We start from the raw sequence: 26,637 nt of genomic DNA, 5'->3' as shown, positions 1-26,637 counted from the left end.
GCCAAATAGAGGTATTTTTATGTTGTGGTGTATTTGCCTGACTGGAGGGAGCGTGAGTAGGACCCCCTTAAGCATTAATTTTCTTTTGAAATTTTCGTGAGTTGGAACAGCCGAGACATCAATGTGTTGGAACTTCTTTTGAAGGAGATCATGAAAGAAATGCTTTTAATGGGACGTATGCTCTCATTCATATCATAGGCGCAATTTAATACAACTTTGTAATAAAATTAAAGAAAAGCTGTTCTGAAATGGAATACATCAGCTGTTCAATTTCAAAATTTTGGCAAGAAATTAAGATAGATAATTATAGTAAACCAATGTATCAAGAGCCAGCTCTATCATCTAGCTCACTCGTACTCGCTTTCATCGTAAAACCTCCCCGCCTAAGTTAAGAGAAATATTTCTTGACACGGTTATGATGTCTCATCATCTCTATCTCATTTAATGTTTGATTGATGAGTGAAATAGAAAGAATGAGGCATTACACCTGCGACACCAAAATATCTCCTCTTAATTTTCCTATTATGGCAAATTGACATAGTACGACAAATAAATAATGAGCTAGTTCACAATTTTAAGCGTAGAATTCATTTTCTTTTAAATTGGAATTTAGAAATTTGTGAAACCTACATAATATGAAATTTAATGATAAAAAGACCTTGCTAAGGAATGATGTGGGTCCCCCAAATAATGCTACGTTTTATCTTAATTATTATTTGTTTTATTGCATGAGAATATGTGATATTGACTATATTTTTACGTAAATAACTTAGTAGGTATGGTAAATGCAGCAGAGTTCAATATGGTTAGGGAGTAATTTTTCTCATGGCCATTTTTAACTGGACACGTACAAAATTACTATTACCTTTAACGTTAATGTTTAATCCACCATGAGCTAGCTTTCTCTCTGAATAGGACGTGCAAACAGAGAAGACAAATTTATAATTTTGACTTTGAAGTTAAGGTATTCCATAACGGCTATGTTGGTGATAGAACAAACTATATCTTTACATATTACCAAATTGGGTGTTTTCAGAGGATTAAGTTAGCTTCATTGCGGGCGTGAAGCTTCTTTCAAATAACTTGATGGATTTTCAACTTTCTTTTCGCTTGTTCACCCAGTTTATGGAGAAAAACTTCTCTATTCCCGTTGCATTGCCTCTTTCTTTTTATTTCTCTCTTCATATCACTTATTAAAGAATGAAAAAAAAATAAAAAGAAAAAGGAGCAATACAACGAGAATAGAAAAGTATTTCTCTCGTTCATGAATCATGAGATTGGTCTATTTGACATTACAGATTAGGGGCTTAAATAATCTCCAACTCAAAAGGTTCAAAACCTAACTTTACACTCTCGAATACATTCATTCATCATCAAGACATAAGTTCTGAAACAGTGACACCAACCACCCAAATTAAGCCCATAAATTGCATGGGGCCATGTGCTGTTGGATAGAAATCTATCCCAAATGCAAGCTTTGGTTCCACAACATAGGGTCTTGTATTACAAACATGGAACGAAATCAATTTTTAAGGAGTATGTAATTAATGTACTTCAACGATATGACTTATTAAAAGTTGATTAAGTGCGTGGTTATGAAAATGACAATGTATAGACATGCTGAATTGAAAAACTTTTCACGAGAATTAAGTTTTTGGACGCGTTCTACTACTCGATCAAAGATACATATGTATTAATATTCATTTCTAAGTTATTTTTCTATCCGGCTGTTCTATTATTTTGTTGATAATTCTATCTTTATCAAATTAGCAATCAAACTCATTTACATATTAATATTATGTCTTTAACATCTATGGAAATTAAACCTGAGACATGGTTCGATTAATTTGAAACAACTATCACTTAAACAACTAAATTACATGTTTTTTTTTTCTTTTTTCATACATTGTCAATAGTGACAGATTCAGGAATTATCTTTCTTGAGGGCAAGAAAATCGTACTATAAAACACTAATAATGAAGATCAATCGACTCTTAAATGGTAAAGAATGCAATCATATAAATATATAAATTAGTAACACAAACTCTACACATTCTACCTAATTCCTCTATTGCACGACACAAAAAGAAGAATGAGAAAAGAGAGGCTAAAGAACAAGAAGAATAACATAAGTAGAGGAGTAGAGCAGGTTGCCCCTTGTCATGCTTTAGTCTTTTTTGAGGCATTTTATGTCCCCATTAAGAGCAAGTCCAGCGCAAGGGGCTAGCCCAGGCAGGAGGGGGCCTTAGGCCCAGAAAGCAACTCTAGCGCACAAGATCTAGCCCAGGCAAGGCGTGGGACGCACAAGCCTAGGCAAGCCCACAGGGAGATCAAGGCCATCCTCTTGCCTTCGAGTTGCTGATGTTAACGCAAGAATTTTGAATTTTTTGTTACCGTTGGCGTGTGTATTCTATGCGCCAACGGTTAAAAATGTTTGAATTTCTTGTGCTGACGCCAGCTTGACTTTAGCGCTGACCCATAGCTGCTAGAAACCAAGGGCTAAAAGCCAGGCTTCTCCTGGAGCCTCCGATCCAAAAATCTCCTCTAATCCAACGGTTGTCCATTTTTTGGCTAAAACAAATTGAAACATATAAAATATAAAAAATTTGTGAAAAATTTTTTCTATAAATACCTACCAATATTATTCACTTTCCACACTAAATCTTCATACAAATTCATCTCCTTCAAATATTTTTCACTTTCCACACAAAATTTTCAACTACTAAATTCCATTTGTGTAAAAATACAAATGGCTTTTTTCATCGAAGCCGGAGGCGCTTGGACAACCATGGAAGATATTTTGTTGTGTGAGTGTTGGGTCAAAGTTGGTCATTTCCCGATCACGGACAATGTGATGAAGTCCTCTCATATGTGGAGAAAAATTCATGGAGAATTTTGTGAAAGATCAGGTTCGGCTCGTACGGAAATGGCCTTGGGTAGTAGGTGGAAAACTTTGAATAAAGAATTAGGGAAATAGAGAGATGCGTTGACAAAAGCGATGGCGAACATTTGAAGCGGTCAAAATCTTGGCAACGAGGTAAAATATTTGTAATTGCCATTTTATTCAATTTAATGTCACATTTTTTTAAATAAATATTTTCTTGCATTTTCAATGTTATTTTTTTAATAGATTATTCAAGTACAAATGTGGTTCAATGCCATTGGCCAAGGTAAAAAAAAGTTTCATCAATCACCAATGTTGGGATGTTGTGAAGAATTGTTCGAGATTCAAAATTATTTCTACTGGTTCAACGATTATGTTGAAAGAGGCGCCACTCCACGATTCACCGGCAGCCGATTCACCATTGGACTCCCAAATGGATCAAGACTCACCAATCCAACGTGAGTCGAGGCCTATTGGGAGAAAGGAGGCAAGGGCCAAGAGATGAAGTACTTTGAACATTGAATGTGCAATTTTTTGGAGCAAATTGCTAAGAATGGCGCATTGAGAATTGAGAGAGACTTGAAAAGAGAAGAAGCTGACAAAGCACAACATGAAGCATATGCAATTGAAAGGGAGCATACACAACAACAAGACATGTAGGACAGAGAGATGAAAATCATGGCCATGGATATGAGTCATATGTCTCCTTAAACAAAGTCCTATTGGAAGCTAAAATGAAGGAATGTTATGAGAAGAAAGCTTTTCCATGACGATGGACCTAGCAACACGGATTGGTTAAATGATTAAAACCATTAGGTTGTATTGAAAGAGTTGCCATATGTATTAATTTGTTCTATTTTTTCTCTTTTATTGAATAAAGAAATCATTAAATAATATAGCTATTTATTAAAAACATTTCTTACACCAAAACAAACCTTAATTCATTACAAAACACACACAAAACAAAGCATAATTTAAAACAAGAGATATTTAGTCATATACCCATTCTTGGCACTAATAATATAGATAAATCGTACACCATTTAATTTCTATAAACAAAACCAAAAAATGACAGCTAGCCTAACCCTATTTAATTTAATTTTGATTATTAAATTACTTTGATGCCTTATTGAGTGTTTTGGGCCTTTTTTATAAGGCTTTGGGGTTGTGTTTGTTTTAAGAAATCAATGGCAGTTTTGGAATTTAAAAGAAGTTAAAAGCCATTTTTTTATTATGTTGTAAATGGACTTTGGGTGTGTTCCTAAAGTCTATTTCATATAGGGTTATTTATCTATTTATTTATAATTTGGGCTCCTATATTGGGTATAATAGTGAATCTCCCTTAAAACAAAGCATAATTTAAAACAGAGTATTAAACTCGACTTCATCTACCGTGATTGCCCTTCATTGCCCATAAGTGCTCGATCAAGTCAACTTGACATCTCTCGTGAACATAAGAGGATTGCATTTCCATATAACGCTTAATCATACGGTTGTTGTATCGACTGTCCCTAATCAACAGTTCGTACTCCAGTAGTTGTCCATTTGCTCTCATGGGCCGTTCATAAATTCTTATCAATTACGTGTTCATGGGATCAAGTTCGAACATCTCTGGGACATTATAATCATACTCATCCTCTACAATCATGTTATGGAGGATGATGCAAGTCATCATAATGCTCCGAAGCACCTCTTCATCAAACATACGAGCAATACCCCTAATAATTGCCCAGTGAGCTTGCAAGATACCAAAACACATTTCCACATCTTTCCTATAACCCTTTTGAAAGGCAACAAAGCTTTTTTCCTTCTCCACTTGGGAATTTAGAATTGTTTTGACGAATGTCGTCCATCTCGGATAAATTTTGTCAGCTAGGTAGTACCCACCGGAGTATACGATATTGTTGATTTGATACATGATCTAGGGAGAATGACCTTTCAACACATCATTGGATACCGGGGATTGACCAAGCACATTGAAGTCGTTTTGAGATCCGAAAATTCCTAAAAAGGCACTCCAAACCTATTTATCGAATGATGCAACGATCTTCAGAATTATACTTTTTTGGATCTTCCTATTCCCTTAATCTCCTTGCCAAACAGTTAGGTAATTCTTCCACTGCCAATGCACGCAGTCGATGCTTCCAATCATGCCTGGGAAACCTCAAGCCTGGGCTTGTTGTAGAAGCCTTTGGAGGTCCCTAGGCGTAGGTTTGTGGCCCTCGTGTAGAGAGTTTCTATTGCATCATAGAATCTGACTAAGCACTCTAGGATAGTTGATTTCCCCATCCTAGTAATCTCATCCACCTGGTCTGCAAATGCCCCATACGCAAGCATCCGTAAAGCAGCTGTAAGTTTTTGCTCCGGAAGAAGACCTAAAACCCCAATAGTATCGTACTTCTAAACGAAGTATGTATCGGAATTGCAAACATCATACATGATTTTGTTAAACAAATGGGGCTGCATTCTATATCTCCCTCGAAAATAAGAAATAGGATATAACGAATTTGAGATAAAGTAATCTTCCAAGAGAGTTTTACCCTGAGAGTGCCTATGTCTGTCCACTTTTGAGACAAGACCATGGTGGTGTTGCCTTGATTGATTGAGCATACCCATCGCTAAAATAACTTCATCCTCCTCTTCATCCAACTCACGATCTTCTTCAGCACGTCTGAGCCCGATTTCTTCATCTTCTCGTTGTTGCCTCTTCAACACCAACCTCATGTTAGACATTGAGAGTAGAATGTGTTTTGTAATGTCTGAGAAATGAAAGGATAAAGAGGATATGGTGTAAGAGGTTTGAGTTGAGGGTGTAGTTTTATAGAGGAATTTAGAATCTTATCAAAATTAAACGTTTAAGTATAAAAAAATAGAAAATAAATTAAGATGAATAGTAATTGCCCTTGCTCTTGCCAATAGGTATAAGTATAAGTACAAAATATGCAAGGACTGCCACTATTCATGTGAATAGTGACAGACCTTGCCTTGCCCTTACCCTTTAGAGCACCTCCACCCCAAAGGGCAAGGACAAGGCAAAGGCAAGGCAAGGTTTGTCACTATTCATATAAATACTTGCAACCCTTGTTTTTTTTGTTTTCACCCCAAAGGGCAAGGGGCAATTACTAATCACTTTAATTTATTTTCTATTTTTTATACTTAAACCATTAATTTTTGTATGGGAAGTGAATAATGAAAATTTTGGTATTTTTAAATATTTTTTTGTTGCTGACGTCATTAATGACGTCAGCAAACCCAAGCAGCAGCCCAGGCCATATTTGCCTTCGGGCTTGCCCAGGCTTATGGAGCTCATCAACTGTCTGGCCTTGTTGTTGTGCGTTGGAGCCAATTACTGGGCCTAGCCCCCCTTTTGCCTTAGCAAAAGAGGAGCGGTAGAAGTGCCCTTAAGGTGGAAGTGCTCTAAATACGCAACTTCATAGCTAAATAACATAATTGAATGAAGGCAAGTGCTTTCACCGGTCATGTTTTGATTCTTGAGTTTTGTTCACAAGCTAAGAAAAGAAAAGAAAAAAATATTAATCTGATCCAATGGGCCTTTTTGCAGATAACGTCAGCAAACCCAAGCAACAGCCCAGACTATATTTGCCTTCAGGCTTGCCCAGGCTTATGGAGCCCATCAACTACCTGGCTTTGTTGTTGCGCGTTGGAGCCAATTACTGGGCCTAGCCCCCTTTTTGCCTTAGCAAAAGAGGAGCGATAGAAGTGCCCTTAAGGTGGAAGTGCTCTAAATACGCAACTTCATAACTAAATAACATAATTGAATGAAGGCAAGTGCTTTCACCGGTCATGTTTTGATTCTTGAGTTTTGTTCACAAGCTAAGAAAAGAAAAGAAAAAAATATTAATCTGATCCAATGGGCCTTTTTGCAGATAACGTCAGCAAACCCAAGCAACAGCCCAGACTATATTTGCCTTCAGGCTTGCCCAGGCTTATGGAGCCCATCAACTACCTGGCTTTGTTGTTGCGCGTTGGAGCCAATTACTGGGCCTAGCCCCCTTTTTGCCTTAGCAAAAGAGGAGCGATAGAAGTGCCCTTAAGGTGGAAGTGCTCTAAATACGCAACTTCATAACTAAATAACATAATTGAATGAAGGCAAGTGCTTTCACCGGTCATGTTTTGATTCTTGAGTTTTGTTCACAAGCTAATAAAAGAACAGAAAAAATGTTAATCTGATCCAATGGGCCTTTTTGCAGGGGAGTTTGTTTACTTGGGAGTATTTGCTAGTGCATATCCAGCCCGTGGTCCCATCTAATCCTTTTATTAATGATTAATTTACTTTAAATTTAAATTTTAAAGAAGATATCCTCTCTGAGATCTTCAACCTTATCCACTTTGTTAAACCAGTACGCAACTTCTGAAAGTGATAGCCACACCCCTCCATGGCCTGTGATGATGTTTTATTTGAATGTCCCGAAAGTTCTCCGATGGGCTCTTTATTTGGATAAATTTTGCTCTATTAACACAAATTTAAGTCAGTTATATACATATATTTCTTTTTAAACAAGCGATAGTAAAGAGGGAGAATCGAACTTAAGATCTCGAATACATCACTTGAGTTACAACTTTATTATAATTTTGCTTTATATATATAAATTAATTATATCATTTGAAACTAAAAAAAAAAAAAAATTAACATTGTCTTCAAAAAAACTTAGCATATCCTATTTTTTTTTAACAAGAGAAAATAAAGAAATGTGCTAATGGGTTATCTGTGGATTCATGTGAATATGTACGATATTCTAAACTTGTATAATCTTAGCAAAAGAAAAAGAAAAAAAAACTTACCTAATTAAGAAAAACAAACCTTAAGCATCACGCATGGGATGATTCCACGTGTCCAGCCTGCAATACTTAGAAAACTGAAAGGCCGAAACTGTTTCTTTGATTTCCTTCGCCCCAAAAACGAAAAATCTAGGCGCTCGTTCCCGATTGTCAAATCACCCAAATCCCAATATGGTAACCGGTGGTGCCTCCAAAAAGCGGCAACGCGCCGTACACCCCGCCAACTCACCTACCGCCAGCAGCTCCAGCCGCCCTTGCGCTGCCGTCATCATCGACTCCGACTCCAAACGACCCACCCATCCGAACCCGAACCCGAACCCATTTCCCAAACCCAGCCCAACCGCTCCCCACTCCTTCAACGACCCTTCCTCCGCCGACGTTCTCCTCCGCCTCTTCGTCGACCCCTCCCCTCTCGACCCCCCAGCGACGTCGTTTTCTACCTCCCCCACCGCCCAGCCCCAAGACGACGTCGTTCTCCACCTCCACGCCCACGCCCTCCGCCGCTGCAAGTACTTCGCCGCCCTCTTATCCGACCGATGGCAGCGCCACCCCCAAAAAGACGCCGTCCGCAACATCAGCCTGCGGGTCCCACCGACCCCTGGCGCCATGGATACCCGCATTGCCCTCCTCGAACTCCTCTACAACTCCGACCTCGCTTCGGCCATAACCACCGTATCGGCCGCGCTCGACCTTCTCCCTGTCGCTTCCGAGCTCATCTTCGAGGACTGCGTCCGATTCTGCCTTCGCTTCCTCGAGGCGGTTCCATGGACGCAAGACGAAGAAACCCGAGTTCTCGCCCTAATCCCTCATTTGAGCGAAGACGAAGCCAAAGACCTCATGGCTAGGGTTTCGGGAGCTCCCGATTCGAGCGAGGAGATGCTGTACGGCCTCATCCTGGCCGTGACTCACAACCAGAGCATGGCGTTCGTCAAGGCCTTCGTCGCGAAGCTGCTGCGCGAGTTCGGGTCCAGAGAGCTGGTCGAGCGGGTTATGGATCGGGCGTTTCAGACCACCTTCAAGGTCGTCAAGGAGGCCATGGAGGAGTACACGAGCCCTGGAGTCCGTGGCAACCATGACGAGACCGAGGCCATCCAGAGGATCAACCTCCACACGGCCATGACCAACGGCAAGCACCTTCTGTGGCTCGTCGAGAGGATGATCGAGCTCCAAGTCGCTGAGTCCGCCGTGAAGGAGTGGAGCGAACAGCCGGCTTTCACCGCGGATTTGCAGAGGGCGTTTCGGGACGACGCGTGGAGGAATATCGTCCCGAGCCTCCCTAGCGTCTTGCTTCGCTGCACTTCGAGGCTGGTCAATGCGGTCGCTACTGGTACCATTTTGGTTGCTGCTCAGGTATTGTATTGTTTTCTTGTTAGAGTGGTTGAATATCATGTGCTTGAATTGCTTGCTTGGGTTTTTGTTTGTTCTACTTTTGGCTATTGATTGGTTCACATGGTGCATTGCTCAATTAGTTTTGATGTTTGTGGCTCAATTTTGATGGGGATTGCTCAACATAGGAGCTTCTTTGGTTATGTTTTTCACCCATTTTTCAAATTGATGGTATAGTTGAATAACATTAGAAATTTAGTACAGAACAGTAAGGGGGAGCTAATGTGCGCTGATGTGGGTTTCTTCAAATATTAGCAAAATGGCCTTTTGTGTGGAATCTTATTGGGCTGTTTGGATTTATGCTGAACACACCTGAGCTATGGCAATGGCATTGACAGAGCCAGCAGTCAGTATTTTCTGTAAATGGTTCTTCAATAGTAATTTTGGATTGAGGAAAATGGAAAGAAGAGTGGAGAGGTGGAGGGAATTTTAACAGTTTTCCCATTTGGATGGTTAAATGTGGATAGAAATGGAGAGAAGAGAAGAGTCTCGCAATCTTATGATTGGGTCACTTTTTACAACTCTGGAATTGGATTCAGAGAAAAAAATGAGACTTGGATCTTGTTTGATTATTAAAAGTGGAGTTTTTTTCTCCATTTGTTTCCTGTCCATCCAAACAAAAACAAAAGATAATAGAACACTTGTCTGCTCTCTCATATTTGTTCTCTTTCGTTGAAGCGGAAAATACATTGTATGTTGCTTTTTACTGAAATGTGTATAGGCGAGATCTATGCTCTTTTGCCTTTTTGGCTGGGCGTGGTTATTTCCTTAAAATATGTAGTTGTTATGTTTCTCTTTCTAAACCGCGCTTCAGAAATATGTTTTCCAGTTTACTTGATAATGCTTCTTGGTTATTAACACAATTTCACCACTGTTACTCGCATCCTTGTTTCTTAGGTGTTCAGGGGATTAACCAAGTTATTTCGATTTCTACTTTTGAAGTTACTGGTGTCCCAGACAGATCAAGTAACCTAAAACTGGTACCTATAATTATTTTTCAGGTGCGAAAGAAGCTTGTCAAAGATTGGCTTCCAGTTCTGATTGTTTGCAAAGACAATAATGCTTCACCTCTGACACCGAGTAACAAACCACTGTACTTGGATCTGGAAGAGACATTCCTCAGAATCATCTCTACACTGCCTATGCCAGATGCACAGGAGTTGCTGCAGCAATGCCTCAGCTTCTCTACCCGAAATGTTGAGGACTGCCCTCACTTGGTCACAGCATTCAACACCTGGTTCCGCCGTGCGACTCATCCTCCTCAGGCACAGAATCTTTATTAGAACCACTTGGGGTTTGTGTTTTGTTTATAGATGAATTAGTGCTGCCTTATAGTCTTGCCTTGTGGATATTTAGGCTCTCCTCTGGCATTGTGCATATTACCCTGTTGCCCTGGAGAGCCAAAAGTTTGCACTAAGTGTATATAAACTAGAACCTCCGCAACAAAAAAGAAGTTTAACTGCTTTTGATGCTATTACTCGTAGCTTACCTTCCTGGCCACCTGTGGTTTTTCAGTTTACTTGAATTTTAACCAGTGGTTAAATTTTGAATGGATAACTGGATCCTGGAAAATAGATCACCCCTCTTAGGTAAATATTCGTTTTGTTCGGCCGAGGTGCTGACACTCTTGTACACATTTATATAAATAACTGTTTTCAAGTTGTATTTGTTGGCTCACTAACTTGAAACCAATTTTGGTGATTCTGAACTGATCCGCCATCAAATTTGGGGCTTGCTTGCTCTTGCTCTTGCTCCTCCATCATGTCATTTGTGTTTGAGGTTTGCGAACTCCGGATGATTTTTTTTTTTTTTTCCTTCTCTTTGGTCAGTTATTCCAGGCTATCTTTGTTACTGGCAATTCATAAGAGGCTTGCACTCTTATTATTATTTTTTCTTTTCAAGAAAAACACTCTAAACAAAACCCAAGAAGTTGGTGAACCATTTAACAAGAATGACGTATAAATTTTGGTCACATTCCATTCAACCAAAAATCCACTCTTATCAACTCAGAAACAGGTTTTGGGAACCTGTTGCCTTTATGGTATGTTTACATTTGAAACAAATCACCCTATTATTTCAGATAAGACATGAACCTTGATCCAAAAAGGGATATGTGAGAAACCACTTAATACTTATCTGGCATTGGATTGTAGCTAAAATGAAAATATTTGGAAATTTAAATTACAGTAGCTGCCTTCTAAAGTTCCGGGTGGTGCCTTGGTAGGTTCGTATGAGCAACCCAACTCCAATGCCAACCCCGACACATATGCTCAAGCCAATCCCAACACCCACTCTCACACCAGCATTGAACCATGAAAGCTCTCCATCTTCACCTTCTAAATATGCTGTCCCCCAGTACATGTTTTCTCCATTTTCTGGTTTGTAATATGAGTATTCCGACTCCTGTGAAGTTAAAGTAAATTGACATGTTTGAATCGAGACAAATTAAAATGAAATGCAGAATGCTTGTTCAGCAGCACAGAAGCATAATGCAAGTGAACAAAGACTCAGCTGCACAGAAGGGTTTCGAAAACTTAATGAATTTAGTTCTATAGGTATGCGTAGTATGCAATATGGCCTCAAAAGACAAGTAAAGAAGTGATAATTTCCTATACTTTGAACCATTCCATCTCCTTAGAACAGTATCTGTTCTATTTTCTTAAATTATTATTTCATGAGCGAATTCGGGGCTGGAGAATTTGCCGAAATGAAAAATCACAGGAATATCGTATATCTATACCATATGCAACTCAAGGACATGTAAGATGATAGAACTGAGTATTATCTGTAGTTTCTCAACACGAACCTGTATGGCCAAAAGATTGTATTTGCTAGTCTCGGCATCCAATATGCAATAACTAATCTGTTTTGTTTATTTTTTTATGCTGATGTAACAGCAGAGCATTGAGCAGTAACAAACCATGAAATCAGATCAGACATGGCCATGGCTAATGAAACATTAATATAACAAAGAGCAAGGCATCTCAAACTGAAATTCAAAATACATAAAGCCTACAAAAAATACCAAATGGACAGTACGTACCTGAAAATCAAATCTAGACGGATTGTTCCTCTGGTTTTCAGTTGCCTCATACTCTGGTATGGAATCCAACAACCCTTTCCTCACATGCTTCTTCCAAAGGCCAAGCTGCAAAGTCTTTGTTAAAATTATTGGAGTGCCCGAGAAGGACCCCGCGATGTATACCTCAATTAAAGGTGAAGCAGATTCTGCACCGGTAAATTGCTTTCCTTTAAAGAAGCCACTGCTTGCACTTATATAAGATTCACAATTCATGCTCCATCTCTGGCCAAGGTGATCTGTTTCTGCATTGAAACCATTACTATTACACAGTTCTAAAACCCCAGATAGCACAACAACATCTTTATCGAAAACCTCAAACTTTACACTTCCAGTCATTCTTATACTGTCAGTGCTCACAAATGTAGCTTCTTCAGACTTCTTATCTAACCGGTCCCTTCGAAGAAGGGTTGTTGCCCCATCTGAATTTATGCTAGTTCTAACACCATTGACTTCAAGAAGGGTATCAGGATCCAATGGAATATGATTTACTGTGAGGAATTCTGGAGCAGAATCATCGATCTCGCATTTGCTAATTCTAACATAAAAGACTCTTACATCAAGCCAGGGTAGTGATACCTTGATGCAGGGTTGGTAGTTGGATTGCCTCACAACAAGTTGGCCATTTGATGCCTCATAAAAATTACCCATGATCCTCAATAGTTCACTTTTCCTCAATTAAATCCTTCCACTTCACTTGAGTTGAAGAATAAAGATATTCCATACAAATGGAAATCCTATGAGCATAAAGAACCTGCATCCATATCAGTGAAAAGAGAAATTTATTCAAGGTGAAAGAACTCTCTCTGTTTGTAAGAGAAGATAAGAACAAAACCAACTACGACGAAGGAGAACCCAGTTGTTGAGACAAAACCATTATCAGAAGAAAATAAAAATAGCAAGAGAGGAAGCTAAACTTAAGTGAGAAACAGAGAACAAATCACATATGCAAGTTTTTTTTGTAAGAACACAAGTGAGAAACAGAAAGCTATTAATTGCTGAACCTGAGCAGAAAAGCATATATGCAAGTTTTTCTGTAAGAACTCAAGTGAGAAACAAAAAGCTATTAATTGCTGAACCTGAGCAGCAGGAGAAAGGCTTCCATGAATGAGGGATAGCAAACCCAGCCAACAACGCTATGACATGTATGATAACATTTCCACATGGCATAGCATTATTGGCTGGGAATAGCAGTGCTATCTCGTTGCAACTAAGTTTTTCTCGAGCTGAAGGCCAAAGAAACACCAAAGCAAAGCAAAACAAAGAGATAAAAGAATGGATAAGATGGAAAAAAAAAATGGAGAAAATCCAAAAACCAGAAGTCTCGAAATTTGAAACCCAAAGATTAATGGCTGAAGCCCAACATCAGGGTTAGTTTTAAAATCACAACAAACCAAAAAACAATATACAAAAAATAGAGATGGAAGACTAGATCGACAAAGCCAAAGGATTGAACTAAAAACTTACAATCTGGTAGCAGCAGAGCAACAAAGCTAAAGGGTATTCTTCTACTCCAAATTGTTGAATTAGTATAGAATTCAATACAAGCATTCAAAGCAACTGCTGACCCTGCAAACTGCAAAACTGGTTATCATCATAATTCGTAACTGACTGAAGAAGAAATTAATAGACCTCACAGACCCCAACAAAATGACCGGCGATAAACGACATATTTCCCACGACATTTAACAAGCAGACAAACTGTGTGTGCGCGTTTAATCACCAACACTAATTTGTAATGTAAAACTCACCACATCACAAACATCTCACAGGCTCCAATGGTCCGATACACCAAAACAAAAGCTTTTGATTCACCACAGAAAATTTGTGGCCAGGAAAAGCAAATCACAAGCTATCGAATCAGAAAATGGAGAGCTACCCAAGTTCTGGCTATGAGAAACAGAATTGGGTTGTGATTGATTTGCAAGAAACAAGACCAACCCAAGTCCTCAAATTTAGAAAGAACAACTGGTTTCTCTTAATTTCGGATTTTTTAGTTTTATTTATAAGAAGTGGGGGCCACTCTGTATCTGATTATGATATTCCCTCAGATGATCAGATGAGATCTTATCCAAGAAGGAGAGAGAGAGAGGGCATGCAGGTAGGCCAGGGTAATGAAATGAAAGGGACGTCCTAGCATTTTCGGCCGTGAGAATCTAGTGGAGGAGGATCTTAATCCCATGTCGGTAAATAGAACAGAAACTACTTAGATTTCGACATCTTTTTCTTGCAAGTTGCAAGCTTTAAGGATGAGTTGTAGCCGTGTATTAGTATGAAGGCAAGTTTTACCAAACGATTGAGCATGGCTAGTATTAAGGTTAATAGCGGGGACCAACACGGACGTTGACGTTTAAAAACAGCGTGGGCTGTGAACATAGGAAAAATACAACATTTCTCTGTTTTTTACTTTATATGTATATTATACGGACAATATTCACTTGCCAAACTTATATGTACTGCTGCTGACCAAGCCTTTCGGTGGATTTCCAGCCTAATCTTTGACGATTAAACTCTTTTAGTTTGATTATGATTTCAATTAAGGACAATTTGTTAAATTTACAAACAGATATCGACCTTCTGTTACGTAATAAACGAGTGGATGGGTGAAATCGACCTTTTAAAGTTGAGTAGGTCTTTCTTCAATTTGCACGTTCAAATGTTCTTGTTACATAATAAACGTGTATAGGGATGAAATCACCAAATTGGATTCTCATTCTGACTGCGGAAGTTCTCTTTGGATCTAAAACTCTAACACGCTTAAAATGCCAAATTTGCCTCTCCATGTGTTCATCATGTGATGAAAAGGTCAAATTATGTTTTTTTAAATATATGAATTGTTCTTAATTAATTTTTTTTTACCAAACTATATGTTTTTAATTCCCAAAATTAAAACTACATGTCCTCCTCAGATCAGATGATAGCGAGGACCATTTATAGACTCACCCATCACCATAGGTTTGTTCGGTTGATAAGTCCTCACATGAAATGTTTCTTTGTAGCATGTGCTCTTATATGCGTTCATTCATAACTTTCAGTTGGCACTCGTCACTAGTAGCACTACTAGAATGTGTATTCGATCACTTAGGACTGTTTGGCACTTAGAACTTGTTTGGCACTACTTAATAAGCATTCTTTTTTGTCATTTCAGAAACAGTCTCAAACATACCCTTGATTGAAAATCAATTTCGACAATTGAACATCGCGTCTCCAAATTCCAACAAGTAACCATTTATCTATGTATTTTAAAGATACGGCATTAACATCTTCATCTGAAGAGGAGAACATTTGGGTCAAATTCTCATGAATCTTATGAACTTGATCGAAACTTGCTAGTCACACTAGATGGATGTTATCTTAATCAACCGAAACAATGGAATTACAATGATGCGAGAGGTTTTCACGGAAATCGTTACATCATGTGCCATCACCCATCACAAATGTCTAAAAGTTGAAGTAAAACCCAAAATTGATCACAGAAATCCTTTTAAGAAACTGCAATTTATATGCCATTAGCACATAAGGGGGAGCGCAGTACAGTTCAACTTGATCGAACCAAGGCCAGGTTGCTTGGTTAAATTCGGTTCATGTTCAGCTTGAATCGAGAAGCCCTACCCAAGAATAATTTATAATTAGCCAAGCTTAAATTCTCATTAAACAGAAATCATCATTTAGTAAAGAAGCATATGTAAAAAATCACACAATTAAAGTATCAAACATTTGAGGTTCTCGTGTTTGAGTAGTTTAGTGGAGGTGCTTTAACCCATTAATAGATCTATTGCAGAGTATTAAAACACATTAACTTCACAGGTGATCAGACTATGCAGTAATACCGGCAAGATTATGGTAACTAAGCAAATTTTCTGCATTCCAAATGGACAGTCGAACAATTTATCCATCACCTTGAAAGGTATAGTTTCCTCTCTAACATAAAATGAGATATGCCAGGTTGAACTAGGAGGATGGCAATTGAATAGTGCCCGCACCCTTCAAGCCATGTCAGGCCTAATCACCCAACCTATCTCAACTTTTCCTATCTATATTAATATTATAGAATACAAGAGTCACCAACTATGGCTTCAACTTAGCACCACCAATCAGGGTGCTCCCTAGGGAACTATCTCAAATTTCTCTATCAGCCATTGGTCATTTTGAAACCCACGAATAGCCGACCGAGGGAATCTCATGAAAATTTGCAGGAACTCCAACCCAGCTATATTCTCCACACAACACAAGTTTGAAAATGCTTTGGCCATTTGATTGCACACAAGTCTTTTCTATTTGTTTTTAAATTCTTGATTTAACAAACCCTAAGTCCTACATTGAAGGATAAGCAAAACCAAGTTTAGCTTCACTCAATCAGTCTGAGGTCACTTATTGACACAATCTCTGTAAGTGAACGCATGTGTATTCAGGACAAGAAAACACAAAAATTGTCTTCAGACGCCTACCTTAGAAACGTACATGTAATATTTGGGACAAAGTGAAAACTATTATTTTGGAACATCAAGTGTACCTCACACAATGCAATTGCCAGAAAGCAAAGGAAAAAGAAAGAAGGCAGAGGATGGAGTAACCAATATGCAAGCCAATTTGGTTCAAAAACATGAAATGACCTGAGCCTGGAGTCTTTATCACCGAGGAACTGCAGCTTCTAGAAAGTCCAATGAAGAAAATAGGAAGAGATCAGCAGATGAAGAAATTCTACTGATAAAGAGAAAGGAAAAAAAAAAAAATTTGTTTACTGTGAGTAGGATAAAAAAAATTGATGAAGGGTGGCGCACGGAAGAGCCTAAGATTAATACATCAATTCAAAGGGAAATGATGACAACAAACTGCATCATATTTCAGATCAGCATCAAATCAACAAAGTCAGTGGTTCTTTCATGGAACCAGACTTGCACTAGCCAGCATCCTATATATGTTTTGAGAACAATGAGAAGATTTTAATTTGAAGATGTCCAGCTTGTATTCTTATTTTCCTGTATCTACCTAGATGGAAACAAGAAGATCAAGTGTATACAACCTTGCCATAGTGACGTAGGACACGTCCTCATCAAATAGAATATCCCATATTTTCATACCTTCTGCTAGCAGAGGCAAGAGAATTTAGTAATGAGCAAGAACTGAACAAAAACAGGTCTAGCTGAATAATGCTGTGACCTAAAATATATTTAAATTTCTCCCTTCTCCCTGACCAACAACCAGCCTTGCACATTTTTCTATTTTTCTTCTTAATAGCCATATAAAGTAGTATGATCAAATATGCCATTTTTCCATCTCAAATTATCAATTATCAAATAAACCAAGCCTAACAGTAATCTAGTTGTTTCACATTCACATTAAAGAATATACACAATATATGCAACTATGAACCATTAAAAGAAAATATATTGACAACACAGAAGGTTGCAAATTAAAAATAAATGCATCCAAGTGGATCATTTTTATCAAACTGCAATTTCTGTGCACATTCCATGTAATTTGAAATATAAAAAAGCAGAATATCCTCAAAAGTACCACTGAACATCTATCGGAAGTTTAACGGCAGCAACTAAGTAGCTGAATTAACCAAGCTGACATAAGCTACACAATACAGAGTCCAAAAGTTCAAGACGGGGAAGATTCTTTTTCTGTTGAGAAAGTGACACAGAAGGGAAAACCTATGCACCGATTACCTCACATAGCCAGCGGGCCTTGTCACAACGGTGATGCAAGACCTATACCACGATGGAGAAAAATGAGTCAGAAGACACCCAATGCAGAAACAAGAGGTAATCAGTGCGCCACTAGACAAGAAATGACTACCTTAAAAGCTATCCATTAATGAACAGACTGCATTAACCACATCTGTGCACTGGAAACTTGAATTAACATCTAACTTTGACACTGACCCAAGTTTTGGTTCTCCAAATTAAAGAGAAAAGAAGGCTAAAATTTATGTAACTGGAGAAAGGAGACAGCTTTGTTGAGAATTATTTCTTCTTTATTTACTCAACTATTCCAAAAACCAATAAATCCAAAATCTACTTCACACAACAACCAAAAGAAATAAGAAAAGAACTACAAAACACTCCCTACTTCCCATTACCAATATAGTTATAGGTCCAAATAACAAAATAAAATAGCCCCCTAAAGAAACAGAAAAAGAAAACAGTTCAACAAGACAAACATAATTGAAAAGAGGAAAAGAAAGTAGGTGGGTTACCTTGAGAAAGGCAGCTCCAGCAGGTGGAATCGACAGCAATGTTGGATTTGAGCCGAGCAGAAGCAATGGCACTGTGAAGTGGCATCATTGATTCCATGCTTCCCAATACCGAAACAAAGCTATACAAATTGCAATGACAACAATTTCAGTTATTTTGCTTGTATTTATATATTTCTTGAAGGAAAATGGGAGACCAAAAATGGGTTTCCGAAGCCATTGAAATTGTCAAAAACGGCTGAGTTGAAGAGTTTTGAGAAGATTGTACCTTGTAGCGCAAGGGATGGTTCTGGTGGCCGAAGCAAATGGAGACGACATGGCTGCAGGGTTTAGGGAGTTTAGGGAGCTCTGGCTGAGGGTTCTTGAGCGAGCTATGGATCTCGAGCCGGCCATTAGAGCTGATCTGCAGAAGGAAGCCATTTCTTGTTTCGGGGGATAGAGTAGCAGTGTAAAGAATCAATAAGTTGAATGAATCACAGGTCGATGATGCAGCTCGCTTAAACCCTACCCCTTTGTTGATGCGGCTTTCTACGACGCCGTTTCGGTTCGCACTAAACACCTTCTTTCTTCTTCCGTTGCCTCTAGTTGTTTGGGCTGGACCGAGTCCTTCTGATTTAGGGCTTGGGCAAACTTTGCCCAATGGGCCAGATCAAGTCATTCTCGGGCCTCAGGTCATTCGGATATATAACGGAATTTGGCGAAATGACGAAAATGGATCGTTTGCGCAGTTGGCGGATGGCAGTAACTTAAAAATGACTTTATAAAAAAATAAAAAAATAAAAACACATAATTTTCAAGATAGGTCGTTTATAAAAATAAAAATAAAAAACAAAAAAAGTATTAAGATAGATTTGGACAGACTTGGTTTGGCTTGTTCAGTTTGGTTTCTTGCTTTTAAGTTAAGATTTTCGGGGTTAAGCCTTATCCTTTCATAACTTCAAAATGAAGCTTATTGTATATCGCATTTCATTTCATCTGGTGTATTTATGCACAGGAATTAATTTATGAGAATGGAATATGGTGCTGCGTTGCTAATTCTTTGTCGGCATACCCTTTTATTTTGTGCAAACTAAAAGGAAAATCTAAACATACAAAAAATTAGCATGGAGAATTCAAGAGAGCAGCTCCAATTTTTAATCAAATTAACCAATTTAGAGTAAATTTACTGGACAAATATATTCAGTACTTTTATCTAAACAAAAATAAATAAATAAAGACAAATAAAGAAACTTTGTATCTACTAAGAAGAGAAACTAAAGCCGATCAAAATCGTGGTACAAATATATTCATCTACAGCTATCACTTGTACAATTAATATCTTAGATACAAGCCATGAGCTCTTCCATATATGATTCAGTCCATTTAGAGTAGCTGCTGTTGACATTCTCAAAGTTACTTGGGCTGCAAGCATTCTCTACTTTGGTTTCACAAAGTATTTGTTCAATGTTGAAGATAGGATTGTTCTCGAAGAATGTCAGATCATTCGGATCAACATCATCATAAGAGACCACAAGTTCACCACCAGTTATACTAGAAGAGTGGCCTTGTTGTACAAGTGATGATGATTCTTCCGTTGATCCCATTTGATGATCTTTTTTCATCTTTTTGTTTGTGCTCCTCTTTTTTTGTACTTGATCTTGTGATGAACGCTTTAAATTTATTTCCTTACTCAAGGCCCTATCGTTCTTCCTCATTCGACAAATCACGAAATCGAAATCGTAACTACGATCATTGTAGTCATTCTTGGGACCAACAAAAAGACTATATTCATCCAGTAACCACCATGTGTGCTCCTCGGACCCTTTATTCTCATAGCGGAATTTTCGTTTTCGGCCAATGGGGTTCGGGTTTCCATTGTCGTCCTCAATGAGTTTGAAGGATTCAGTTTCACTCCACGTACCGCCGTGGCCAATGCTACGATCCATGCGCTTCGGTGTTAACTTCTTGAGCCCGGAAAGGAAATACAAGTCTTGATCAACAAGTTGAGGCCCTCCGTACTTGTTCCAAATCTCCGAAGGCTCTAACTTGTTGCCGAAGAGATTGCAGGCACGGATGAAGTAACTGTACGGCGGCATCAAAGGATTTCTGTCGACCAACAAGGTGTGGAGAAAGGAACCCACAATCTCTTTATCAGTGGGGTGGAAACGGAAACCTAACGGCACATTCTGATGATGTGCCATTGCTTGCTTGCTTGGTGCTGCTAATTAATTAAGAAGAGAAGAGAAAGAGAAATCAAGTGACGTTATTTGTGCGTAATCTGAATTGTATTTATAGGGAGTTTCCGGTTTAGGGTTTCTTTAGTTTCCTTCCTGCGTAAGGAAATAGAATTCCATATGAAACATGGAAACTCTTTTTTGTCTTTTTCTTTTTTGTTTTAATTTGAAAGAAAATTTGATTGTCCTGAGCAGTTTTGGTACTTTATTATTATGTTTATTTTTTGTCTTTTTCCAAATTGAATTGAATAAAAGGAGATTTGTTATCTGCCACAATGTACGTGGATCTGGTTAGGATCAGGAAAGGCATGAGGCCTTGAAGGACTCGCAGAGAAGCTTGACACAACTCCATCAAGTTTTCCTGGACATGGCAGTGATAGTTGAAAGGCAAGGGGAACAAATGGATGATATTGAACAGAATATGGCTGATGCTGGAGCTTACATTCATGGTGGAACCAATGCTCTTTTTTCTGCATTGAAGCTGTTGACTGGGCTCTTTCAAAGCAGATACATGGTGGTTGTGGCATTACTGTAAAAAATGCTCTTCTTGCTTCAGAAGATGGTACTTGTGGCATTACTGTAACTCTATTCTCATTTAGCGAATTTTTGTCTTACTGTAATGCTGTTATTGATGAATACATACTTTATTTTGGTACTTGCTTGTATGATTGTATCTACATCTAATGATACAAAAGCACCGATTTTTACAGGACAAAAGGATGGAAGTGAATGATAGTAGCAGTAAAGATTTAGAGGGCAATGCTGGGAATTTCGGTAAAAATTCCGAGCACCATGATGGAATTGACAGCGGTCCTCATGACTCTAATACCATAGAGAAGAAAGACATCCCTACTGAAATAAATTTTGAAGAGGAAGTAGACATTGCAAGAAAAGTTCTAAACAACTTGATCGCGTATGCCACAGAAACTTCTCATGATGATCTCGCACAGCTCCAAACGGACAAGGAGCCGTCTATTTTTGAATCTTCTGAGGAGCCCAGTAAATCATCTTTTGAGACTGCAAAAGCATCAGATGTTCCTAAGCCTGAAAAGTTAAGCAAAAGCATGGCACCAAATCTTGAACAGACAAGACGAAGAAGATGATTTGCACAGAACAATTTTCATACGCAATCTTCCTTTTGATATCAATAATGAAGATGTCAAACAAAGGTTTTCTACCTTTGGGGAAGTGGAATCTTTTTTCCCAGTCCTTCATCCAGTCACCAAGTATGCTTTAAACTTTTGGTTTGATATGATTCCTACATCTTTATTGTGCTATTATGTTGTGGCAGGCGACCAAAAGGAACTGGCTTTCTCAAGTTTTAAACAAAAGATGCAGTCAGTTCTGCAGTTTCAGCTGGGAATGCTGCAGTTTCAGGAGGTTATGTTTTGAACTCTTTGATCGTTATGTCATGTTTGGCAGATTCACATGTCGGAATAGACACCAAGATCGCACTCTCCTGTTAACTTTTAGAAAATTAAAGTAATTGGTCAAAATTTGAAAGCTTTTAATTTAAATGTGAACTAGTTTGACAATGTTCTTTACCTTCATTTGAACATAGACAATAAGCTGTTTTGAGAGCATTCAGAACACAAGTGAAATCCACTATTAAAGCTGGCTACCTCATACCAACTAACTCTTGATATAGTGGTACGTTTCTTCCCAATGTTGAAGAATGTTTCAAATTCAAATCCTCCCTCCCCGATTGATAAAATAAATAAATAAACAATGGCTCCCACATAACCCAATGTTGGAAATTGACTACAAAAATTTAAAGCACTATACCTTGTTAATATTTTAATAGTATAGCCGGACGGCTATACTTTTTAAATATTCGAATATATTTAAACTGTATAGCCGCGCGGCTATACTATTAAAATATTCGGATATATTAACGAAGTATCGCCGCGCGGCTATACTATTCAATGATTCAAATACACTAATAAGGTACAGCCGCGCGGCTATACTATTAAAATATTCGCATGTTTATGCAGTATAGCCGTGCGGCTATACAATTTAAATATTATATATACACATTTTGTTGGAGCAGATGGCATAGCTTCTGTAGAAGATTTCTTCTCATTAAAACGTATGGAATCAAGCATTGCACTTGTGTTTTCAGGTTACTGTTCAAACAGAAAATGAAGGGTAAATTGATAAACTTGGGCGCAAAGAGGAAAGGCGACAAAGACCCCCTTTCCCATATAGATTAAACCTTAAAACTTGGGGCCAATGTCATCCCAGAAATTTGTTGCATGAAACAAGGTTTCAAATAGCATTTAAAAGAATCTGATACACATTACACCTTTTTATTGGGTCTTAAACAAGAATTTTGCATGTACAACTCCTGCATTTTGCAGGATTTTTTGCAAGCAATTATCAGCCAAAAGGATCAAAACAAACAATGGTTTGTGTTCCTCAAGAAGTACTCCACTGCGGTTCGAGGAACTAACAAGGTGGAAGGTCTGTAGGTGGAGGCAAGACAGAGTGATCTGAGTCTTTCCCATTTTCCACCACGAATGCAGTCTTCAAACCCCAGCTGGTATGGAGCTCCAAATGGCAGTGCATGAACCAGACACCTAAAGATGATCAAATATAAGAGAGATTATTCTTGCTTAATTAGTAACTTTGAAGTATAATGTAGCATGCTATTTGGTAAGTTTGATGTGTTTACCTGGATTATCAGCCCTGAACCTTAGGGCAACCCAACCACCGGTAGGAACTCCGATTGTGTTTCTTTCGGGAGGATCCACCAAGTTATACTTTGCCGGGTCCTTTTTGGGGTCGAAGTTCCCAACTCCGGTCCCAACAACAAAGAAATTGTAACCATGAAGGTGGAAAGGATGGGACTCCACTGTGAGAAGATTGGTGTCTTGTAGCACCAACTCAACTGTTGAATTGAAGGCAAGTTTGCTAAGCCGGGTGCCTAGTTTAGTGCCAAGGTTGGCAGTGAGTGGTGCACCAGTGTAATTGAAAGGTGTTGGAGGGCGGTCTGGGAAATCTGTGGTAAATACTCCCTTGGTATTGAAATAATGAGCTTGAAGCAGCCCAATTTGGGGCATCACAAATGTGATATTGTTTAAAGAAGCAGTGAGCTGTGTTCCATTCAGGCAAGTGGTGCATTGGTTGATTCCCAACCCGATCGTGTAAAAGAGATGTCGATCAACTTTAAGAGGTACACTGGCCTGGAACTGTGCTGTGTTTAGACTTCTTAGCTTGGCATTGAAGCTCAATGCAAAAGCTGTGTTATTGAGTGCCGGAAGTTGGGGAAGAACTGGCTGCACAGTATTTGGGATGCCTTTGTACTGCAGTATTCCAGTGGCAGTTTTGTTGTCAATGGAAACCGGTGCGTCCATGAATGGCCTAGCAGCCATGAAATATCTTCCGGGCACTTGGTTGGCTTGAACGAGAACATTCGTGGTCTGGCCTGGTGCTATTAGTATTGCTTGAGATGTGAATGGTTTGGTGTAGACTGCATCAATTTCTACCACTGTCAAATTGTGACCAGCAATGGCAAAGAATAGCTCATCATTGAGTGCAGCATTGATGATTCGTAGCAGATACGTCTTTCCCTGTTCAACCTCCAATGCATAGGTATCTGAGATAGCAAAAACAAAAAGGGATGAGAATGCAAAGTCTCATTTTTCATGTCCAAATGGCAGTGCCATAAAACAAAAGTAGTCTCAGAACATCTAGTGTCATAGATGGAAAAGTTCTCGCATACAATGAGTATATACAACGTAGCTCTCACAATTACTAGTTGCACGTCCACCATGTGCATTGTATAAACTCATTGTAGGCAAGAACTTTTCTACAGAAGGCAGTGGCTTACGTTTTTCAGAACATGGAAAGAGAGGCCCTGGCTTCCCATTGATGGTGTGTGCATCTGACATATTTGGTGGCAATCCCAGTTTGTTTCCTTGTTTAACAACCTCTTCAACGTCGTTATTCCACCATTCTCCTACACCATTCATGAGAAACAATACAATCATTTTCTGCATAAACTCAAAAAAATTCTGTATATAGTTACAAATCTTATAGTTGCACCAACTCGCCTAAGACAATATTAGCCTCCTGGTATGGCTGAAGAAATGGAAAACCAGTCCCTTGTTTAGGCAAGATGACAATTGCTCCATACACAGTGGCTCTTAGCCAGAAAATATGTGCATGCCACCATAGAGTTCCTCTTTGCCCTGTTATAGTGATATTGTAGGTGTAACTATGTCCAGTCTTGATAGGACATTGGGTGATATAGGCAGGCCCATCTGCCCACCCATTTCTATATTGCTTTAACCCATGCCTGCAGAATTCAATCAAAATGTGACATTAATAAACCCAAATGTTCATTTTAGTTTTATGCTTGCATAATCATATGAATTCAAATATAAATTTCCTACCAATGAATTGACATATTGTATTGTGCATGGTTGGTAACATTGACAAGAAGTGTATCCCCTTCTCTAGCATAAACTGTAGGTCCAGGGAACATCCCATTTACTGTAACAATTGGCTTAGAATGGCACAACCTACTCACATTCTTCACTTGAACCTGAAAATAATTTTTGGAACAGATAAATAATAACCAGATATATAAAATGCATGCAATTTAAGTCTGCCATTTTGAAATGCTCACATCGAATTGGTATGTCTTCAAAGCGGCTTTTGCCGGAGTGGAAAAGAACCCAACTAAGCATAAGAAGAGAAGTGCAGAAGAACCCCAGCAGAAACTGTTGGTTTTTGCCATTTTTCGTGACCGAATCGTTATACAATGGCAAGTTTGTAGGGATGAGACATGGTAGCAAGTCAGGTTCTAATGGTTTTATATGGCTGTGCCCAAAATCTAAAATAAACCATCAGTTTGTTTATGTTAGATGGAGTTGGTGTTGTCAACATTAGGTAGAGGCTGTAGAGGTTGTACATGAAAGCTTTGAAGCAAAATACAGATGGGGAATTCTTGTGAAACGCCAACTTGAAGAGGCAAACAGAGTAGCTGAAGAACTTAATCTTGTGTTTTTAATTGTTTAGGAAAATACAAGTATAAGCAAGAGAGCTACTTGAAGCCTAGATATGGATCTCTCAACTTTACCATCAAGGGAAATGGTTGGCATCATGCGTATGTTTTCTGTTCACATATACACTTCGGGCCTTTTTTTTTCTTTTTTGGCTTGCTAATGTTGACATTGTATGTGGATTTTTTGTTTAAAACAGGATTTAGCATTTAGCATTTAGGATTAAAACTTTGAACGAAAATCAAGCCTGAATGACTCTACAGATTCTGTCGGATTCTGACAAAATGGGAGTATGCGCAAAAGCAAGCCCAGCTGAGCTGCCGAAGCTGGGGTTAAAGTGCAAATGTGCTCAGTTTTGCTGTTATGCACACCTTTGCCATCAATTGATAAATCAGAAGCATGGAGAAAGGCTTTGTTGGTTCACATGTCATTCCTTTATATTGCCTTCATTGTATTACATTTCCATAGTTTGTTTGCACATAAGAATACTACGTTTATAGGTGAAGATTCTACAGTTTTGTATTGTTCTTGAATATTCTTATTTGATTTTGTAAAAGATATTTTCCACATGAATGTGTAATACATTGCAAAAAAAAGCACAAATGTTCTAATCCAAACGGCTGCTCATGGCACCAAGTATACCAAATTATGACCAAATTGATAGACATAACTAGAAATTTGTGCAAGACCGAAAGAATTAAGTACATAAAAAATTAACAGAGTATAAAATTTAAAAAACAGTTGATCCGGCCATTGTGAACACATCTTGACGTCAAGTACCAAATAGCATATCTGTGAAACGTGATGTCCGTGGAAAAATTCCCCTTTATTTTCTCCCTTTCATCTCGCTCAAAATTTCTTAAATCTCTTTCTATGAACCCAACACTTTCAGGTCCACCAGCTTGTGTCTCAAAGAGTTTGAATTGTTGATATAATGGAATGTTCACATTGGAAAACTTTTTAACCAACTTCATTTTTGTATCTGATACACCACGATGAGATCTTAACAAGTGTATTCTAGATGGTGTTGCAAGTGGATGAGTATGTTCGATGAAACTCTTAAC

The 26,637-nt window shown here is 38.5% G+C and overlaps 5 protein-coding genes across 14 annotated transcripts; 1 reads left to right on the top strand and 4 right to left on the bottom strand.

Moving 5' to 3' along the window:
* Positions 1-7,613: 7,613 nt before the first annotated feature.
* LOC117636490 (BTB/POZ domain-containing protein At1g63850-like) lies at positions 7,614-10,735 on the top strand. The gene is made up of 2 exons (XM_034371004.1): positions 7,614-9,034; positions 10,072-10,735. Exons 1-2 carry the CDS (start codon positions 7,856-7,858, stop codon positions 10,351-10,353), a joined length of 1,461 nt encoding a protein of 486 aa, XP_034226895.1. The 5' UTR covers positions 7,614-7,855; the 3' UTR covers positions 10,354-10,735.
* A 287-nt stretch (positions 10,736-11,022) lies between these two features.
* LOC117637178 (uncharacterized protein At1g01500-like) lies at positions 11,023-14,273 on the bottom strand. 3 transcript variants are annotated; one of them, XM_034372006.1, is made up of 4 exons: positions 13,901-14,273; positions 13,617-13,733; positions 12,114-12,903; positions 11,023-11,473 (listed from the first exon to the last, which is right to left on the bottom strand). In XM_034372006.1, the coding sequence occupies exons 3-4, from the start codon at positions 12,798-12,800 to the stop codon at positions 11,252-11,254; spliced, it is 909 nt and encodes a 302-aa protein (XP_034227897.1). In that variant the 5' UTR covers positions 12,801-12,903; positions 13,617-13,733; positions 13,901-14,273; the 3' UTR covers positions 11,023-11,251. The 3 variants fall into 3 exon arrangements, with proteins under 3 accessions (XP_034227897.1, XP_034227896.1, XP_034227898.1); XM_034372005.1 differs by having other exon boundaries at positions 13,617-13,725; XM_034372007.1 differs by having other exon boundaries at positions 13,617-13,718.
* A 1,177-nt stretch (positions 14,274-15,450) lies between these two features.
* LOC117636310 lies at positions 15,451-18,908 on the bottom strand. 8 transcript variants are annotated; one of them, XR_004587051.1, is made up of 5 exons: positions 18,620-18,837; positions 18,355-18,473; positions 17,825-17,866; positions 16,663-16,800; positions 15,451-15,757 (listed from the first exon to the last, which is right to left on the bottom strand). XR_004587051.1 is itself a non-coding variant. In XM_034370750.1 (4 exons), the coding sequence occupies exons 1-3, from the start codon at positions 18,769-18,771 to the stop codon at positions 17,847-17,849; spliced, it is 291 nt and encodes a 96-aa protein (XP_034226641.1). In that variant the 5' UTR covers positions 18,772-18,837; the 3' UTR covers positions 15,451-15,757; positions 17,825-17,846. The 8 variants fall into 8 exon arrangements, 4 of the variants coding, with proteins under 4 accessions (XP_034226641.1, XP_034226642.1, XP_034226640.1 ...); XR_004587052.1 differs by having other exon boundaries at positions 16,763-16,800; XR_004587053.1 differs by lacking the exon at positions 17,825-17,866.
* Positions 18,909-19,670: 762 nt separating this feature from the next.
* LOC117638450 (NAC domain-containing protein 83-like) lies at positions 19,671-20,531 on the bottom strand. The gene has a single exon (XM_034373574.1). The coding sequence runs from the start codon at positions 20,529-20,531 to the stop codon at positions 19,671-19,673; it is 861 nt and encodes a 286-aa protein (XP_034229465.1).
* Positions 20,532-22,883: 2,352 nt separating this feature from the next.
* On the bottom strand, positions 22,884-25,308 carry LOC117638449 (laccase-11-like). The gene is made up of 6 exons (XM_034373573.1): positions 25,198-25,308; positions 24,962-25,113; positions 24,620-24,864; positions 24,397-24,525; positions 23,239-24,162; positions 22,884-23,143 (listed from the first exon to the last, which is right to left on the bottom strand). Exons 1-6 carry the CDS (start codon positions 25,306-25,308, stop codon positions 23,013-23,015), a joined length of 1,692 nt encoding a protein of 563 aa, XP_034229464.1. The 3' UTR covers positions 22,884-23,012.
* Positions 25,309-26,637: the final 1,329 nt, after the last annotated feature.

The sequence above is a fragment of the Prunus dulcis genome, chromosome 8, assembly GCF_902201215.1.
Source record: "Prunus dulcis chromosome 8, ALMONDv2, whole genome shotgun sequence".
Taxonomy (NCBI): Eukaryota; Viridiplantae; Streptophyta; class Magnoliopsida; order Rosales; family Rosaceae; genus Prunus; species Prunus dulcis.
The sequence above is the reverse complement of the archived record's forward strand: the minus strand, read 5'-3'. Positions and strand labels throughout refer to the sequence as shown.

Coding starts and splice junctions, on each gene's coding strand:
- LOC117636490 (XM_034371004.1), top strand. CDS start 7,856: ATGGTAACCGGTGGTGCCTCCAAAAAGCGGCAACGCGCCGTACACCCC. Junction 9,035..10,071: donor CCATTTTGGTTGCTGCTCAG/GTATTGTATTGT, acceptor ATTATTTTTCAG/GTGCGAAAGAAGCTTGTCAA.
- LOC117637178 (XM_034372006.1), bottom strand. CDS start 12,800: ATGGGTAATTTTTATGAGGCATCAAATGGCCAACTTGTTGTGAGGCAA. Junction 11,474..12,113: donor CGTCTAGATTTGATTTTCAG/GTACGTACTGTC, acceptor TTAACTTCACAG/GAGTCGGAATACTCATATTA.
- LOC117636310 (XM_034370749.1), bottom strand. CDS start 18,771: ATGGCTTCCTTCTGCAGATCAGCTCTAATGGCCGGCTCGAGATCCATA. Junction 18,474..18,619: donor ACCATCCCTTGCGCTACAAG/GTACAATCTTCT, acceptor CAATTTGTATAG/CTTTGTTTCGGTATTGGGAA. Junction 15,758..18,354: donor CTGGAGCTGCCTTTCTCAAG/GTAACCCACCTA, acceptor ATTCTTGGGTAG/GGCTTCTCGATTCAAGCTGA.
- LOC117638450 (XM_034373574.1), bottom strand. CDS start 20,531: ATGGCACATCATCAGAATGTGCCGTTAGGTTTCCGTTTCCACCCCACT.
- LOC117638449 (XM_034373573.1), bottom strand. CDS start 25,308: ATGGCAAAAACCAACAGTTTCTGCTGGGGTTCTTCTGCACTTCTCTTC. Junction 24,865..24,961: donor TACAATATGTCAATTCATTG/GTAGGAAATTTA, acceptor TGAATTCTGCAG/GCATGGGTTAAAGCAATATA. Junction 24,163..24,396: donor CTTTCCATGTTCTGAAAAAC/GTAAGCCACTGC, acceptor TTGCTATCTCAG/ATACCTATGCATTGGAGGTT.